Source organism: Meles meles, chromosome 8 (genome assembly GCF_922984935.1).
Source record: "Meles meles chromosome 8, mMelMel3.1 paternal haplotype, whole genome shotgun sequence".
In the NCBI taxonomy this organism is placed as follows: Eukaryota; Metazoa; Chordata; class Mammalia; order Carnivora; family Mustelidae; genus Meles; species Meles meles.
In genome coordinates this window covers 18728808-18747506 of record NC_060073.1, presented here as the reverse complement: position 1 = coordinate 18747506, position 18699 = coordinate 18728808, and the positions used below count along the sequence as shown (strand labels likewise).

Genomic DNA, 18699 nt, shown 5'->3' with positions numbered 1-18699 from the left:
ATCATGACCTGAGCCAAAGGCAGAGGCTTAACCCACTGAGCCACCCAGGCGCCCCTATAATCACCTTTCTTAAAGTCTATAAATAACACTTAATTCATTTACATTAGCCTGCAGTCTCTGCTTCCCCTTTCTCCTTCATTTGTTTATTTTTTCTGATCTTCTATTCCAGAATACCACTGCTTTAATTACTTCTAAAGGCTACATATCAAACCTAGAATATATAAGGATTCTTTATGAATTGGGTTTTGAAAAAAAGGCTTTCAAAATCAGAGGAATATTAATTTTAAACTACTTAAAATAATCTTATTTCTGAACTGGGTAAGACCTGCAGACAACTTTTATTGGACCCACCTACTCTTCTGGTTGGTGATGTCTGATGGTGGGAATCTTCAATAGAGAAGAGGCTTACCATCAACTTAAATGGAGTAACAGGTAAGAACTCTGGATGTTTGCTTACCACTTACCAAACTAATCCACATATACAATGTAAATCAGTCTGTCATGAGTCTATTAGTCATTTTTTAAGGAAAACAACCAAATTTAAGTTTTTTCTTGACTCTGATTAATCCTTGATCTGAAGAAGTAATGTAACTTTTAATATCACCTTCAACAGCTCTTATCAGCCTAGAAGTTTATCCTAAGTACATAACCTTGTCATATAATGGCCTTGCTCTTTATCACTAATATTCCTTTGCATTTTCAAACTGTTTGCATTTTGAATGTCTGAACTGTTTGCATTTCAGTTTGCATTTTCAAACTGAAGCCAACTTCTCTCACTTATTAGTATATAATTCATTAGACACCTTACATTTGGTGTGTAAGAATTTAACAACTGATACCACCACAAGAACTCCTAAGACTACAATATATACATATTTCTAAGATTTTATTTGAGAGAGAAAGAGAGCACTGAGCAGGTGGAGGGGCAGAGGGACAGGGAGAAGCAGACTCCACATTGAGAAGGGAGCCCAATGAGGGGCTCCATCCCAGGACCCCAAGATCACGTGATCTGAAGTCAGATGCCCAACCAATAACCACCCAGACACCCCTTCACTAGAATATTTTAGAAGGCAATTAGGATCTGTCAAATTAAAATGTATATACCCCTTAACCTACCAATGTATCTCTAAGAATCTCCTAGTCTCAGTCTAGCAATGTATCTCTAGGAATCTACACTGTATGACACTAAATCTACATAAAGATATACATACCAGAATGTTTATTATAGCATTGTTTTTATTGTTAAGTATTATAATAAATATAAAGAATGAAGTAAGCACTCAAGTAACTACAACCCAGCATTATGGCGGACTGTCACTGGTACTTCTGAAGTTCACAGTACCTCTGCTATCATGTCCACACCAGATATAATAATCTCTACCCCAATGGTTAAGTACCTTCCTTTAGTTTCATCATTGATAGGTCTTTAAGCACAGTATTTTTGCCTATTTTCCAACTTATATAAACAGAATGTTAACATTATGTATTCTCCTGTAGCTTTTTTTTTTTTTTTAAGATTTTATTTATTTATTTGACAGAGAGAGAGCACAAGTAGACAGAGAGGCAGGCAGAGAGAGAGAGGAAAGCAGGCTCCCTGCTGAGCAGAGAGCCCGATGCGGGAACTCGATCCCAGGACCCTGAGATCATGACCTGAGCCGAAGGCAGCGGCTTAACCCACTGAGCCACCCAGGCGCCCTCCTGTAGCTTTTTTAACTCAACACTACTGTTTCTTAGAATCATGTTGATCCATATTAACTGTAGTTCATTCATATTTCACAGCTGTGTTAATATTCAATAGCAAGAACAGATTAGAATGGGTACCTGGGTGGCTCAACTGGTTGGGCATCTGCCTTTGGTATAGGTCATGACCCCAGGTTCTTGATATCAAGCCCTACCTCAGGCTCCCTGCTCAGTGGGGCCTGCTTCTCCCTCTCCCTCTGTCCACTCATTCTCTGTTCATGCTCTCACAAATAAATTTTATTATGTTACGTTAGTCACTATACAGTACATCATTAGTTTTTAATATAGTGTTCCATGATTCATTGTTTGCATATTAACACAACAGAATTTATCCATTCCATCTTGGGACATTTGAATGGCTTATGGCTACTACTAGACAATACAAATGCAACATTATTTTAAGGAGTTAAACATGGATACAACTTAAATGTCCATTTATGGAGGGGAGTTAAATGAAAATATCTATAGTACTTAGTAGTTAAAAACAATAATTTTAAACGCTTTAAGTGAAAAAAGCATGTCGCCTAACAATCCATACGGTTAATCTCATCTATGGCAAAAATTACATATGCACAAGTATACATTATACATACATACACAATTAGAAAATGAATACAGAGGAAAGGTCTGGAACGATATAGTTAGATAAAGGACACAGAAAATAGACTTCAGGGGTAGGGAATGAGAATAGGGAAAAGACGAAGGGGGTCTTTCAGATTCCTACTTCCTATTCTTCTATATTGCTGATTGAAAAGGAAAAATTCAAAGTTGTTTGCACTTACTTATTACTGTGTTTTTTATTCGTAGTTTTTTAACCATAGGCATAAAGGATCTTCTGTTAGGTACACATAACTAAGGTCTGGTACACAAATCTTACTGCTATTTTCCACTATAGAATTAAGGCCAAATGGAGATTAAGATATTAGAGGTTTTATTTTTTTTATTTATTAATTTATTATTTTCATTTATTCATTTGTGAGAGAGACAAAATACAAGTGTTATCTCCTTTTTGCCGAAGAGGGAACCAAAGAAGGGAATGGATTTTCCCACTGTACTTTTTTTTATTTTTAAAAGATTTTATTTATTGGGGCGCCTGGGTGGCTCAGTGGTTTAAGCTGCTGCCTTCGGCTCAGGTCATGATCTCGGAGTCCTGGGATCGAGTCCCACATCGGGCTCTCTGCTCAGCAGGGAGCCTGCTTCCCTCTCACTCTCTCTGTCTGCCTCTCTGCCTACTTATGATCTCTCTCTGTCAAATAAATAAATAAAATCTTTAAAAAAAAAAAAGATTTTATTTATTTATTTGACAAAGAGAGGCACAGTGAGGGAAGGAACACAAGCAGGGGGAGTGGGAGAGGGAGAAGCAGGCTTCCCACTGAGCAGGAACCCTGATCCGAAGCTTGATTCCAGGACCCTAGGATCACGACCCAAGCCAAAAGCTGACATTAACAACTGAGCACCCAGGAGCCCTCCCTCTATACCTTTCAACTCTGTATCTTTCAACTCTGAATGTTTAAAGTAAAACATGAATTACCAGTTTCTCCATTTTCTGGAGTCTCTCGACCAGTTTTGCTGGAACTCCGACTGGTAGATTCTGGACTTGTAGCTCGAACAAACATCTTCCATTTCCCCCTTTTAGACATAAGTCTACGCATTCCATCCTGAGATGCTGGCTGGCTAATGTCAGAACGTGGACTAGACCCTGACACACTACCATCTCCTTCCTCCAAGGCTCGTAGCTCTGCCTAAGAGGAAAAGAACAACAAAGTTAAGAGTGTCGTTAGCTGTTTACCAACATTTAAGCATTCGTGAATATCAAGAATGATAACCACATATTATGAGAATTAAAATCCTTTGAAGACAGGAAGTATTTCTTAATACATTTTTCCATCAGAGCCAAGCATTATGCTTGTATTTTTTATTAGTATACACTAAATGTTTATTCATGGTTGTACTTAACAAATATTAATTTGAATTGGATAGGTCCCAGAGATCCACTACGAGACAAATTTTCCAATATATGAACATAACTAACTTAGCTTGTCCCTCCCCATAGCTTCAAATTTTTCAAAATGGGGAAAACTTCAAGAAGATATTCCTGTTACAACACCCATTAAGATTCTGCTTCATACTCAAAGTAGTAGATGAAACTGTTCCAAGAAAAATCAGGGCAGAAAATAGGCAAAAACCAATTTCTCAATCAGGAAAGTTTCCTGTGGACCATCTTTCTTGAAAGGAAAGCACACGCAATTATTGGTTCCTCTTAATCTTACAAGGCCTATTTAACTATGTGAACAATTCCACGGGTAATCACTGGAAGTCAACCTGTGCTTTAACCTTGAGGTTAAAAACCAAATTACTACCAAGAATTTACAATGTTCATTTGTTAAGAAGCTAAATAAAAGATATAATATTCACTATATCCAGCTATCTTTAAATCAGAGCAGTATCAGTTTTTATTAGTTATCAACTATCAGAAGCACCATCAGGAACTAAAAGAACTACAACTCTACAGTTCAAATTTTAATTGCATTAAGCTTAAACACAGCTAGACAAAAAGGTAACAAAATCCCAGTAATGGAAGAACTGAGCACAATGATCCCAGAGTCCAACAGTAGCGAAGAGAGAAAAAGCATCTAACAAAAGCTTGAAAACCTTACTTTTTTTCTTTCCAAAACAAGCTCTAGCTCAAGGGTATCTTGTTCCTCTTCTTCCTCACTTTCTCCAGACTGAACAACACTGCAAAGATCCTCCTGAGAAGGGTCTTCCATGTTGTCCAATGTAATCTCCTGTGGTTTTACTATCGTTGCTGCTTCTTCTGCTGTGGTACTTGTTTCTTTCACTTCTGTGACTGGTTCTGCTTCTTTACAAATTACTTTTCTTCTCCATCTCTCTTCTTCCTCTTTTATTCCCTCAGGCAACAAAGGAGCGAGCAGTGATGCTGCCACCCCTTTCTTCTCCTCCTCACTATTTGAGAGAGCCTGAATTCCTTCATTTACTTCCTATAAAGAGTAAAAGAATCTCATTTATCTTAGAAAAAAAAAGAACGAAAGAAAAAACCCTCACCTGAATATATATTCAATTTGTTCATGCCAAAATTGACTATTTTTCAATCACTGGATATTCTAAGATTTATTTGAGAGAGTGAGAAATAGAGAGGGAGGGAGGAAGGGAGGGAGAGAAAGCAAGGGGAAGGACTGATGGAGTGGGAGAAGCAGACTTCCCGCTGAGCAGAGTTAGATGTGGGCTTCGATCCCAGAACTCTGGTATACCTGAGCCAAAGGCAGACGCTTACAACTAAGCCACCCAGGTACACGCAATCACTGGATGCTCTTTTTTTTAAAGATTTTATTTACTGGACAGAGAGAGAGAGAGAGCGAGCGAGCGAGTGCGCACACACACACACAAGCACGGGAGTGGCAGGCAAAGGGAGAGGGAAAAGCAGGCTCCCTGCAGAGCAAGGAGCCTGATGCGGGGCCATTCTCAGGACCCTGGGATCATGACCTGAGCTTAAGGCAGATGCTCAACTGACAGAGCCACCTAGGTGCCCCTACTACTGGATATTCTTAAAAGCCACTGGCTACCAACAGATTAGTTGTATGTCTGTACCATTTTCCGCACATGAATACAATACAAATATCGTTACTTTAGGAAAGCAGCATTTGAACTAGAACCTAGTTCTGGGTGGGATTCATACATATCCTTATTCTTCAAGTCTAAAGCCAGGTTACCAGAAGCAGAATTTTAAAATGAAATAGGATCTGAGTTGTTTTTCTTTTTAAGATTTTATTTATTTGACAGAGACACAGCGAGAGAGGGAACACAAGCGGGGGGGGGGGGGGGAACGGGACAGAGGGAGAAGCAGACTTCCTGCTGAGCAGGGATCCCGATGCAAGGCTCAATCCCAGGATCCTGGGATCATGCCCTGAGTCAAAGGCAAACGCCTAACAACTGAGCCACCCAGGCACCCCATTTTTTTTTTTAAAGATCTGAGTTTTGTCAGTTGCCAATCACTGACTCTCAGTCTACCTGTCAGGCCCTTTGTCTGCAGTTCTTGTTAGTCAGAGGGCCAAGCCAAGACCACCTGCTGTTACTGCCAGAGCCCCATCCTCTGTCAGTTTCCAGAGGGGCAGTAAAGGAGAGTCAGACAACAACTGAAACCAACTAGTCTTTCAGTTCCTTCTCCTGAACCCAGCGCCCATCTGCCTTCTGTAGTCTATCTGGGTCCTGCCAAGGCTGGGTTTTCCCCCCAACCAGGAATAAAAAGAATCCAGGTCTTCCCAGAAGCAGACCATATTGCCTTGAACTTCCCCAAGTGTACAAATTAATGGTCACTCTTGCTCCACACATCCTTGAGGCAGACCTGTAATTTAGATCAGTAACCTCCAAAACAGAAAGGATTCCCTTTCTAAAAACCAGTCTGTGTCAGAAGAGGAACTGATCACAGGACATCAAATAAGAGAAAGACGGGTTGGTACAGGATGATGAAATTGAGAGCTAGGCAGCTACCTTTCTGGAATCTTAGTTTCAGTCTTCATCCTCTGTTCACCTTTTTCAGATTTTCTATATGCTTCTGCCTGTCTCTACCACTCACCAGCCCTCCTTAAACTGCCCACCTTTCTATCACCCTTTGCTCTGCCTCCAAAACTGAAAACAATTCAGATGGCAAAACACTAAGTCTGCTTTAAAAAAGAAAAAGTTTTGTCACCTCAACATGTAACTGGATAATCTCCACTCTGCTGTATAATGACATAACTTCACAGGCACTCTAGAAAGTGATTTAGAGGAAAGTAAAATAATTCTAAAATGAAATGTGTGATTAAACTTAAAGTGCCCATTTCTTTCACTGGGGTAATATTTAGTCCACATCCCTCCTATTATAAAGACCAAATTATTGGGGTGCCTGGGTGGCTCAGTGGGTTAAGCCTCTGCCTTCGGCTCGGGTCATGATCCCAAGGGTCCTGGGATCGAGCCCCGCATTAGGCTCTCTGCTCAGTGGGGAGCCTGCTTCCTCCTCTCTCTGCCTGCCTCTCTGCCTACTTGTGATCTCTCTGTGTCAAATAAATAAATAAAATCTTAAAAAAAAAAAAAAAGACCAAATTATTCTAAAAGTATGTGTGTGTGTGTGTGTGTTTATTTCTAAGGAGGCTCCACACCCAACATGGAGTTTGAACTCACAACCCCGAGCAAGAACTGCACCCTCTACTTACTTGAGTCGGTCAAGGACCCCATGAAAATACTTACCATACTCCCCACTAAAATTCATCATTTAAAATTCAAGATAAATTAAAATTCCATACACACACACTACAGGATACAACTTACTTTGTCTTACTCACGATGCCACAGAATTGCTCATTTTACTAATAATAGTTTTTAATTTTTAAGGTAGCTTATCTTTTTACTTTACAGAAAAAAGAAAAAAAGAAAAAAGAAAAAAAAAACAACTTATGTGGGGTTCCCAAAATAGAGCTATTCTGCAGTGGAGAAGGTGATCTGAAGCCCTGCCTGCTGCTTCCCCATCCTTCACAATGACCTAATAGCCTCGGTGGTACCCTTAAGTTCCAAAAGAACCACTAAACTGGACAACTATTATAAATGCTACATATTAAATATAAACATTAAATAAAACTTTAAGAATCAGCATTTATTTTCACATCTGGTTGTAAAATAATAACAGAAGATGTCTAATACCTGTGCAAAAATAAGTCAAGTTCTTTAGATCTGAAATAGGCAAGTAAGTCGTGAAACTGACCTTTTTAACTTCTCGCTTGGCTATGACTGGTCCACTTTTACTACTGGAAACAGAAACGTTTTTCTCCTTAGTATACACGTCTGTATTAACCACAAAATTAGCTTCAGCACCTGTTACAGAACTAAAAAGAAACAAACAAACAAAAAATATATATATATACACACATACACACATATATATACTTAGCAAGAGAAACAGAAGGCAAATATTATCAACAAAAGATAAAACTCTAACTTCCTTCTTAGGTAATTTCTTTTCCAAGTCTATTCTTACCTGGGCTGGTAATGTTGTATTCCCTGTACCTGGGTAGCAAGATACTGGGGTAATTCCCAAGTCACTTCATTTGTTTGTGTGTTCCAATAATAATAGCATCCTGTGTTCTCATCCCAGACTTCTTGCCAATCTCCCATCTCAATTCCAACTAAAAGAAAATAAAACAAATTTTAAACACAAATTTCTAATCAACAAAACTAAAAAACCTACTGAATGGGAGAAGATATTTGCAAATGACATATTCGATAAAGGGTTAGTACCCAAAATATATTTAAAAACTTGCATAACTCAGTATCTAAACACCAAATAATCCAATTAAAAACGGGCAGAAGTGGGGCACCTGGGTGGCTCAGTTGGTTAAAGCCTCTGCCTTCAGCTTGGGTCATGATCCCAGAGTCCTGGGATGGAGCCCCACATTGGGCTCTCTGCTCTGCATGGAGCCTGCTTCCTCCAAACTCTCTCTCTCTCTCTGCCTGCCTCTCTACCTACTTGTGATCTCTGTCAAATAACATTCAAATTCAAAGGATAATATACACCTCTATTTTTTTTTTTTAAGATTTTTATTTATTTATTTATTTGACAGAGAGAGATCACAAGCAGACAGAGAGGCAGGCAGAGAGAGAGAGATGGAAGCAGGCTCGCCGCCGAGCAGAGAGCCCGATGCGGGACTCGATCCCAGGACCCTGAGATCATGACCTGAGCCGAAGGCAGCGGCTTAACCCACTGAGCCACCCAGGCGCCCCACACCTCTATGTTTATAGCATTATTTATAATAGCTAAATTATGGAAACAGCCCAAGTATCCATCAATAAATAAAGAAGGTGGTATATATACACGATGGAATATTATACAGCCATAAAAAAGAATGAAATCTTGCCATTTCCCAACACAGAGCTAGAGAGTATAATGCTAAGCAAAGTAAGTCAGTCAGAGAAAAACAAATAACACATGATTTCACTCATGTGGAATTTAAGAAACTAAAAAAAAATGAGCAACGGGGTTTAAAAAAAAAAGAGAGAGAAATAAACTAAGAAACAGACTCTTTAACTACAGAGAACAAACTGATGAACCAGAGGGAAGTGGGAGAGGAGACAGGTGAAATACGTAATGGGGATTAAGGAGTGCACTCATCATGATGGGCACAGAGTAATGGATAGAACTGCTAAATTAAGGGGGGAAAAATTACTAAATAATTATTATCGTACACTTGAAACTAATAAACACTGTATATTAGTTATACTGGAATTAAAATTTAAAACTTAAAAAAAAAGCACAAATTTCTCCACAATTCTGACCTCATATCCCAAGTCAGCTCTAAAGCCTTAACAATTTAATACAGGGCTGGATAGTTCTTTGATGTGGTGGGGGGTAGTCCTATGTAGTGTTTAGCACCCCAGATTTTATCCACTAGATGCACTAACAATTTCCCACCCCCTGTTGTGACAACCAAAAATGTCTTCAGACATTGTCAAATGTCCCCTGGGGGGGTCCAACTCCTCCTTCCTACATCCGCTTTGCTTACATGGCTTAAAAAAAAGTTTGAGGGGCGCCTGGGTAGCTTCAGTGGGTTAAGCCTCTGGTTTCGGCTCACATCATGATCTCAAGGTCCTCACATATAGCCCCACATCGGGCTCTCTGCTCAGCGGGGAGCCTGTTTCCCCCTCTCTCTCTGCCTGCCTGTCTACCTACTTGTGATCTGTCAAATAAATAAATAAAATCTTTAAAAAAAAAAAAAAAAAAAAGACAGTTTGATAGTCTAAACATGTATCTTGAACCCCAAAAGAATCTTTAAAAAAATGGGAACGCATTTTTTTTTGCAATTATTTTTCAAAATATACAATTATTGGGGTGCCTGGGTGGCTCAGTCGTTGAACATCTGCCTTCAGCTCAGGTCATGATCCCAGGGTGCTGGACTGAGCCCTACATTGGACTCCCAGCTCGGCGAGAAGCCTGCTTCTCCCTCTCCCACTCCCCCTGCTTCTGTTCCCTCTCTCGGTGTGTCTTTTAAGTTTTTAAATAAAAACTTAAAAAAAAGTGTGTATACACACACACGTATATATACAATTATTATCTTAGTAATTCTCAGAGAAAAGTCCTCCTTATCATCTTCTAAACAGTGTATTTAGGGGAGCCTGGGTGGCTCAGTGGGCTAAGCCTTTGCCTTTGGCTCAGGTCATGATCTCAGGGTCCTGAGATCAAGCACCACATCAGGCTCTCTGCTCCGCAGGGGGCCTACTCCACTGCCTACTTATAATCTGTCAAATAAATTAAAATCTTAAACACACACACACACACACCCCCATTGCTTTTAAAAACAAACAAACAATGAACTTAAAAGACCAGAATCCTAAAAAGTCTGGGGCTAAAGCATAGGGGTTTTCATCTTTCGGAATGTCAATGCCTAGAACACCTTTAAAGATTGCACTTTAGATTTCTTTAAAAATCAAAGGATCAGGGATGCCTGGGAGGCTCAGTCAGTCAGGCGGCTGCCTTTGGCTCGGGTCATGATCCCAGAGCCCTGGCACTGAGTCCTGCGTTAGGCTCCTTGCTGAGGAGGGAGCCTGCTTCTCCCTCTGCCTCTGCCTGCTTATACTCTCTCACTGACAAATATTTTGAAAATAAAAACAGGGGCATCCAGGTGGCTCAGTTGTTAAGTATTTGTACTCAGCTCAGGTCCTGATCCCTGAGTCCTGTGTTGGGCTCCTCGCTCTGCAGGAAGCCTGCTTCTCCCTCTCCCACTCTCCCTGCTTGTGCCCCTCTCTTGCTGTCTCTCTGCCAAATAAACAAATAAAATCTTTAAAAAAATTAAAAAATAAGTAAAATAAAATAAAAGGATCGGAAAACAAAAAAAACCCCAAAGGATCAAACTTACCTCCTGCTAGTGAACACTGAGTATCATATTGCCACCCTGCAGTCTGAGCTGAGTCTGTTCCATTTGAAGTAGTAGAAGAAAGCGCAGATGTTGCTGATTCCTTTGGCTCTGGTCGAGGTGGAGTTGGAGGTGGAGCAGAAGCTCCTACAGGAGCTGCAGGCTGAGGAGCTGTTATAGCATCAATCTCCTTTAGAATGAAAACATTAACAAATGCATTAAAACCCTCAAAACCAGAAAACTGAAGAAATGACAACCACTATAAAAAAAATTCCAGGGGGCACTTGGGTGGCTCAGTCATTAAGTATCTGCCTTTGGCTCAGGTCATAATCCCAGGGTCCTGGGACTGAGCTCTGAGCTGGGCTCCCTGCTGAGCAGGAAGTCCACCCCCCTGCCTGTGTTCCCTCTCCTGCTGTCTGTGTCAAATAAATAAATAATATCTTTAAAAAAAAATTCTACACAGTTTTCAGCTTCTTGAATTAAAACTCTCATCTCCCAATTACATAAAAGTTCCTCAAACCCTGCAATTCTCCGTTTTTCTCCTCCTTACAACCTTTACAAAAAGAAAAGAGAACAGTGGGAAGGGCCTAAGGAAGAGAGATGGAAGGGGAAAAGAAGGGAGCAGGAAACACTGAGTCTGACAAAAAAGTAGGCTAATCACCTGAGATCCAGGTCCCAAAGTGGCTTCAATAATTAAAAACCCAAACAAAAGCACCACTAACCGCTAAGAAGTTGGCCAGTGTACTATCAATATCAGCTGACTGGTTTCCATTTGCCTCTTTAGACTGTGCTGGTTTTTCTGAAACATCACTCTCATCATCATCACTGTCAGCATATGCACCAAGTAAGCACAGACCTCCTATAAGCAAAATGGTAAACAATGTTAATAACAATGCCAGGATGCTCCAAGAAGTACTCAACAAAAAATATGACATGGTTCTTCAGTCAGAGTTTACATTTACTTTACTTACAGATTAGACCACAACCTCAAAATAAATCATCACTGAACTACCACAGAGAAACTTAAATTACATTATGTTTAGAGCTAATAAAATCATTCACATAGCTGCTTGATATCCTTCTCAAAATACACGATCATTCAACCTCATATTCTGTCAAAATAGCACATGGTAAATCTTGATTTTAGAATTTGTTGCTTTATGTGTCCATCCCAAATAAGCAAGCCAATTAGGGTTTAGTAGATGAAACAAAGAGATTTTTAAACTAAAAATCTTTTTTTAGTGATTTTTTCCTCAAACAAGAAGCAACAAATAATGGAATTCTAAGTGCTAGAATCAAAGCATACAACAAAAACCCAGCAATTAATCACCAATGTCTTCCTCAAACTCAAGGCGTATCAGGTATGACCTCTGTGATGCTGCTATGTACGCCATTTCCTTTTGTTCTACCTGTGGCCACTCTGTTACAATTAAACAAGCAGATATATTCTTTTTATAGATCATTTCATTATAATAAGTACATTAAATGTTAAATACCAGCTGAACTTTACAGCTATCAGTAAGATAAAACGTCCCAGTACCTGGCAACATTCTATGTTCTCAATAAATATTTGGTAAATGAACAGACTCATCAGGAAGTAAAATACAGTTTTACCATAATTCCATAAATGAATTAATGAGATCACCTAAAAATAAAAGTTCCTTTTATTTATCATAGTTCACATTCATTGCTTTGGTCATATAAATCTTGCCTTCATTATTTTTAGTATGTAAGTTCTTGTACTAAATACGAATTTCTAAAATATTTAAAACTGATGAGGAAGATTTTTATTTTCTTTAAATTTTTTCTGATTAGGAAGATTTTTAAGGGGACATCTGACAGTTCTCCATTTTCCAATTACCACATATTTTATTTCTCATCATTTTTGGCATGCCCGTCAACTTTCCTGATTTTCTGATAAGACGCAATAGCCTAGTAAGGGTAGTAATAGGAAAAGAAGCCTTTGCATATGAAAAGAATCTGCACTTTAGTATTTAGCACTGATGTTTTTGCATGATGGGGAGGAGGGTGGGAAATTTATAAATACTTCCTACAGATAATTACATATATAATCATCTAGATCATTAACCTTAATTCTACATCCTTTGGCAAAAGGTTCCAACCAGATAAGCTGAATGGAATTTTTAATACAAAATTCCCCAAGCAGGGGGTAGGTAGTTCCCCAGACTCAAAGTTGGTCTCACAGGCAAGAGGTTTAGCCAAGGCCCCACCTATTCCTTTTTTACCTCAGAGCTTTTCACAGTACACACATCAAACCTCTTTCAAGCTAATAACATAATGACTGTTGAACAGCAAAATAAATGAAAATGATTAAACCCAATACACTGGGGAAATAGGCATACTTAATACTATAGAGACAACATAAATTATTTCTTAAGAATAATGTGGTTACATATACCAAGACCCACAAAACTCTTCAAGTTTCTTTCAGCTACATAATCCCATTTTTCAGAGTATAACCCCCAAAATAATTCAAACATTTTTTCACACACAGATTCTACAGCTTTAGTAAGTAAGTAAATAAAGCTGTGAACAACTCAAATTGCTCTCAGGGGACTCATAAAGCAAATTACAACATAGTACCTGATGCAATACTAATTCATGATTAATCAGATCATTATAAGATTACATGGGGGCGCCTGGGTGGCTCAGTGGGTTAGGCCACTGCCTTTGGCTCAGGTCATGATCTCAGGGTCCCGGGATCGAGTCCCACATCGGACTCTCTGCTCAGCAGCGAGCCTGCTTCCCTCTCTCTCTCTCTATGCCTGCCTCTCTGCCTACTTGTAATCTCTCTCTGTCAAATAAATAAAATCTTAAAAAAAAAAAAAAAAAAAAATAAGATTACATGAAATAATGCTAAGGGGACAGAAAGTAATGCTAAAGGAATAAAAGCAAGATAAAAGCAAGTTGTGAAATGCATGTAAGTTCTAATCACATGAAATTTAGTTCATCATTGATAAGGAACAGGCATGAATTTAGAATAACATTGAAAAAAGTCATAAGTACTATGGAAAATTACTTAATTTTTTAAAATAAATAAATAAACAAAACCTCATGACTCCAGACTACTATTGAGATGTTTCTACTTAAAACCAGAGGAAGCAAGGACATTCTTCAGAGCCATAGTCCTTAGCAGTCTTTTTTTTTTTTGAGAGGGATGCTGACTGTTCAAACCTCAATAAGCACCATTTGCAAATCGATCTACATTAGGTGGAAAACTATTTCTTAGGTGTATACCTTACTTGCGAGTTTCAAACAGTACTGTGTCTTATTTCTAGTAACTATAACATTTGAACAGTTTTAATTCTTTTGGTCATAGAAAGTATTAACAATCAATAGGCTAAAAGCATCATAGTAATCTATTGATCTAATTTCAGAGGCTACTCTGAATTTTTCCTTAGAGAATTTCATATGCATATTATCCTAATGTTCTTCTGCATAAAAGTATTAGATATGCTTGCTCGGGCGCCTGGGTGGCTCAGTGGTTTAGGCCGCTGCCTTCGGCTCAGGTCATGATCTCAGGGTCCTGGGATCGAGTCCCGCATCGGGCTCTCTGCTCGGCAGGGAGCCTGCTTCCCTCTCAGCCTCTCTGCCTGCTTGTATCTCTCTCTGTCAAATAAATAAATAAAATCTTTAAAAAAAAAAAAAAAAATCAAGAGTTTTAGATATGCTTGCTCTACTGTATTATAAAAACATTTTAAGAACTTTTTTTTGAAGTGGCAAATGGAAGGAGAGAGGAACAAGCATCTACTATTTCCTGTGTATTTATATAGCATACAGAAACCTCCAAACTTAAAAGAATAAAATTATTATCAGTTATAAGATATTTAGTACAAAACGTATTTTGATCTTTCAAGACATATAAAGAATGGAGAAAACTAACATTCTTGGCATTTCCTGTATATCCGAATATTCCTTAATGCTTAAAAAATATTTGATAAGGGCAATTTTCAGCTCCACAAGAATTCACTAGGTACCTCAAAGCACTGTGCTGAAGAAGCAAAGCAGTACAAAGTAGCTTAAGTACAGAGAAAGAGCAACAGCAAATTTTGCTTTGATTAATGTGTATATACCAGCAAGTCCTCAGAAAAATTTTACTTTCATTTTCAAAAATTTTAAATTTCCATTTATGGGAGAACAGTAAGTTTGGGACACTGGAAAGACCTTGTAGAAAACATAAAAAAAAAAAATGTACCTGTTGCTTTAACGGCTGTAGGTCTGGTGGTCATGACTGGTTTGGGAGGATTCTGAACTCTGGGAACCTCCACCACCACTTCCTGCTCATCTGGATTTTTAAAAAAAGAACAAAAGAAAACCAGTGTGCCAATGGACCAGCGAAAACACTACAGATGACCAAACAATCTTCGATTTGATCTTCCCAGTCTCAATTTCACCAATTTGAAAACAGGGTGTGTAAATTCATCACTGACCCAAATAATCGGGAGATGATCAACAAGCATAACTGGCCTCTTCCATATGACTTTAACATTAAGAATATGATTATGGGGGGCGCCTGGGTGGCTCAGTGGGTTAAAGCCTCTGCCTTCGGCTCAGGTCATGGTCCCAGGGTCCTGGGATCGAGCCCCACGTTGGGCTCTCTGCTCCGCGGGGAGCCTTCTTCCTCCCCTCTCTCTCTCTGCCTGCCTCTCTGCCTACTTGTGATCTCTGTCTGTCAAATAAATAAAATCTTAAAAAAAAAAAAGAATATGATTATGGTACATGAAATACATCTGAAATAATTTTTTTTTCTGTGTGAAATAATTTAAACGTTTAAAAACACACACACAATAAATCTCCGGGCTACCACTCCGCCTTTACAACAACACGCTATAGCTACCCCCCCCCCCCAACCCGGGCCCGCACCGCGCATTAGCTACCCAACGTGATTTTTTAGCGCCTGAAACGGTCGCGGCTTCTCGGGCATCTGGCTCCCGCAGCAGCGCTGCAGTTACTCTCAATCCAAGGACCATTCTGGGAACAAACAAGTACTCGGGAACGCACCAGTTTCACTTCTAAAGGAATTTGGGAGCTACAATAAAATGGGTTTGCTGCCTTCTAAAGGGTCCCTCTCGGTTTTGACAAAAACGAAGGGAAAAAACACATGACGTGTGTTGAGAGGCCAGGTTCCCGGTCACGAGGCCTCGGACGAGACGCTCGTACTTTCACAAATATCCGTAAGTTATGCAAACCCGAGACTGCACAACGAGGAGACTCGGGATGCCAGGCCGAGCCCCGCACCAGAGATGGCGCCTCTCGGCCAGCCCGGCGGGCGCGCACGGCGCCGCAGGCCCCTTGCGCGGCCCCGGGGCTCACAGCGGTCCTCCCCTTGAGCCCCACGCAGCAGGCCTCGGATGTGCAGGAAGCACCCCCACCCCCGGCCTGGATTTCTCCTCCTCCCACGGCCCTCGCCGTAGGCCGCAAGCCCCGAGCTCGAGTTTCGGACTCTCCACCTAAATGTCGGGGCCCCTCGCGCACCTTTACCTTCTGAAGGCGAGTCGTCCGGAGCTGCGGCGGCAGTAGTCACCGTGGTCGTCGGCGGCGGCGGCGGTGGCGCCGCCGGAGCTGCCTGGCTCGGCGCCGCCACCGTCGAGTCCGGTTCCGTATCGGGTTCCGGCTCCGGATCCCTGCCCGGCGTGTTGCTTCGGGGCCCCGGCGGAGAGAGCTGCAGGATGGGCCTGCGGCCGGGTACCGCCCGGGACTTCTTCCCCATCGCGAGCCCGAGCGCGAGCCGCGAGCGTCGGCCAGCCGAGAGGGGCGGGCGCTCGGCGCGGCGCTGCGTAATCAATATTCATGCACCGCGACACCGCCTTCTGAGAGAATCTGCTTTTAACCGGTGGAGCGCGCGCCCGCGCACGCGCCTTGGGTCCTCTGCGCTCTTCTGGCTACTCCCCTCAGAGAGGAAGGGCGGGCTTTACCCACGATGCTAGGCGATTGGCTGTTTTGATCCATCGAAGGAGCCAGGAGCCAATGGAAAAGGAAAAAGAGTGAGAGTCAGGCCAATAGCGTGGAAGGACCCGAGTTAGAATGACTTTCCATTACGTCGGACTCCACCCATGCGTCTTTTGCGGAGTCTTTTCTTTATCTCCTTGTCCTCCATCTTGTCCCTCTTCTCTGCTTGCTGTTGGTTTTTTTGTTTTGTTTTGGCCTTTGGGAAGCTGTGCTGCATTTCAGGCCGTTTCTAGACTTTTGTCCTGATTATTGTGGCTTTGGGTATGACGTTGAACACTAAATAAAAGTGTTTTTTTTGGTTTTTTGGTTTTGTTTTAGGATTTTATTGATTTATTTGACAGAGCACAAGTAAGCGTAGCTGCAGGCAGAGGGAGAGGGAGAAGCAGGCTCTCCACTGAGCAAGGAGCCCGATGCGGGGCTCGATCCGAGGATCTGGGATCATGACCTGAGCCGAAGGCATCCGCTTAACAGACTGAGCCACCCAGGCGCCCTAAAATAGTGGGTCTTTATGCTTTTGTAAATTCTTATCAGCTGGGAAAAATCACTAGATGTTATACTGCATAGGAGGAAAAGCCCTAAATTATTGCGATGGGGTGCAGGAGCTTACCCAGTCTAGCCCCTTGATTCTCAACCTGCTTTATTAGATTTATCTTCCTTTAGCCCTCCGCCCCCCACCCCCACCCCGTCTTACCCCTCTGGAGCCAGCCAGCTAAAGACTAGCTAATACACTATCACATAGCAAAACTCTCCATTCCTCAATATCCAGCGCAGGCATTATCATCTCTCAACCTTGTATCAGTGCTGAGCCCCTCCCCAGTGCTTGGCATTTTGCCGTTAAGTCCGTTATATCCGTTTCCCTCTTCTCAGTCTTAAGAAATTGAGCGTATTTATTTTTATATTCCCCGCAGCTCAGTTCTTACTAAAACATACTAATAATACCTAACATTTACTGAGCCCTTACTATGTGTGAGCCACTGTCTAAGCGCTTTACAAGCACGATTGTAGGGGTGCCTGGGTGGCTCAGTCCGTTAAGGGGTTGCCTTAGGGTAAGGGATGGAGCCCCATTATCAGGTTCCCTGCTGAGCAGGGAGTCAGCTTTTCTCCTCTGCCCCTCCCCCTCTTCGTGCTCACTTTCTTCTCTCTCGAAATAAATAAAATCTCTCTTTTTAAAAAAGGTGTTATTTATTTATTTGAGAGAGAAAGAGAGAGGGAGAGGGAAAAGCAGACTCCCTGCTGGGCAGGGAGCCCCATGCAGCCCTCGATCCCAGAATGCTGGGATGATGACCTGAGCTGAAGGCATTTGCTTAACTGACAGAGCCACCCAGATGCCCCCAGAAGAAATAAAATCTTAAAAAACAAACAAAACAAGTATAAGTGTATTTTATTCTCACCAGAACTCTGTATATCATTATCCATAATGTGTAGATGATCCCTCAGAATGTTGGTTTTAAATTTTTATCTTATTTTTTAAGATTTTGTTTGGGGGCGCCTGGGTGGCTCAGGTCATGGTTCTGGGGTCCTGGGATCGAGCCCTACATCGGGCTCTCTGCGCAGCTGGGAGCTTGCTTCCCCCTCTCTCTCTGCCTGCCTCTCTGACTACTTGTGATCTCTGTCTGTCAAATTAATAAAATCTTAAAAAAAAAAAAAGATTTTGTTTGTTTGAGAGAGACAGAGATAGAGCACAGTGGGGAGGAGTAGAAAGAAGCAGGCTCCCTGATGAGCAGGGAGCTGGACTTGGGGATGAGTTCAAGGACCCTGAGATCATGACAGGCACTGAAGGCAGATGCTTAAATGGCAGAGTCACCCAGAAGCACCCATTAAGATTTTAATGTTTTTATTATTTTTATTAACATATAATGTATTATTTGTCCCGGGGTACAGGACTGTGAATCGTTAGGCTTACACACTTCACAGCACTCACCGTATCAGTTACCCTTCCTACTGTCCATAATCCAGAGATTTTTAAGTAATTTCTACACCCAAGTGGGGCTTGAGTTTACAACCCTGAGATCAAGAGAACTTACAACCGAGAGATCACAAGTCATATCCTCAATGAACTGAGCCACCAAGTGCCCCCAAATTGTTCTTGTTTTAA

At 41.2% G+C, this 18699-nt stretch overlaps 1 protein-coding gene across 2 annotated transcripts in view; it reads right to left on the bottom strand.

Moving 5' to 3' along the window:
- Positions 1-16453, bottom strand: part of FNBP4 (formin binding protein 4) — a 39827-nt gene extending 23374 nt beyond the window's left edge. Inside the window, exons 1-8 of one of the 2 annotated variants that reach the window (XM_046015392.1) lie at positions 16131-16453; positions 14851-14940; positions 11357-11493; positions 10638-10824; positions 7766-7913; positions 7493-7613; positions 4398-4739; positions 3272-3482 (exon numbers count right to left, since the gene is read on the bottom strand). In XM_046015392.1, the coding sequence (XP_045871348.1) occupies positions 3272-3482; positions 4398-4739; positions 7493-7613; positions 7766-7913; positions 10638-10824; positions 11357-11493; positions 14851-14940; positions 16131-16365 (1471 nt within the window). In that variant the 5' untranslated portion in view covers positions 16366-16453. The remainder of the gene's footprint in view (positions 1-3271; positions 3483-4397; positions 4740-7492; positions 7614-7765; positions 7914-10637; positions 10825-11356; positions 11494-14850; positions 14941-16130) is intronic. The other variant, XM_046015393.1, reaches the window with a different exon arrangement.
- Between the last annotated feature and the right edge of the window lie 2246 nt (positions 16454-18699).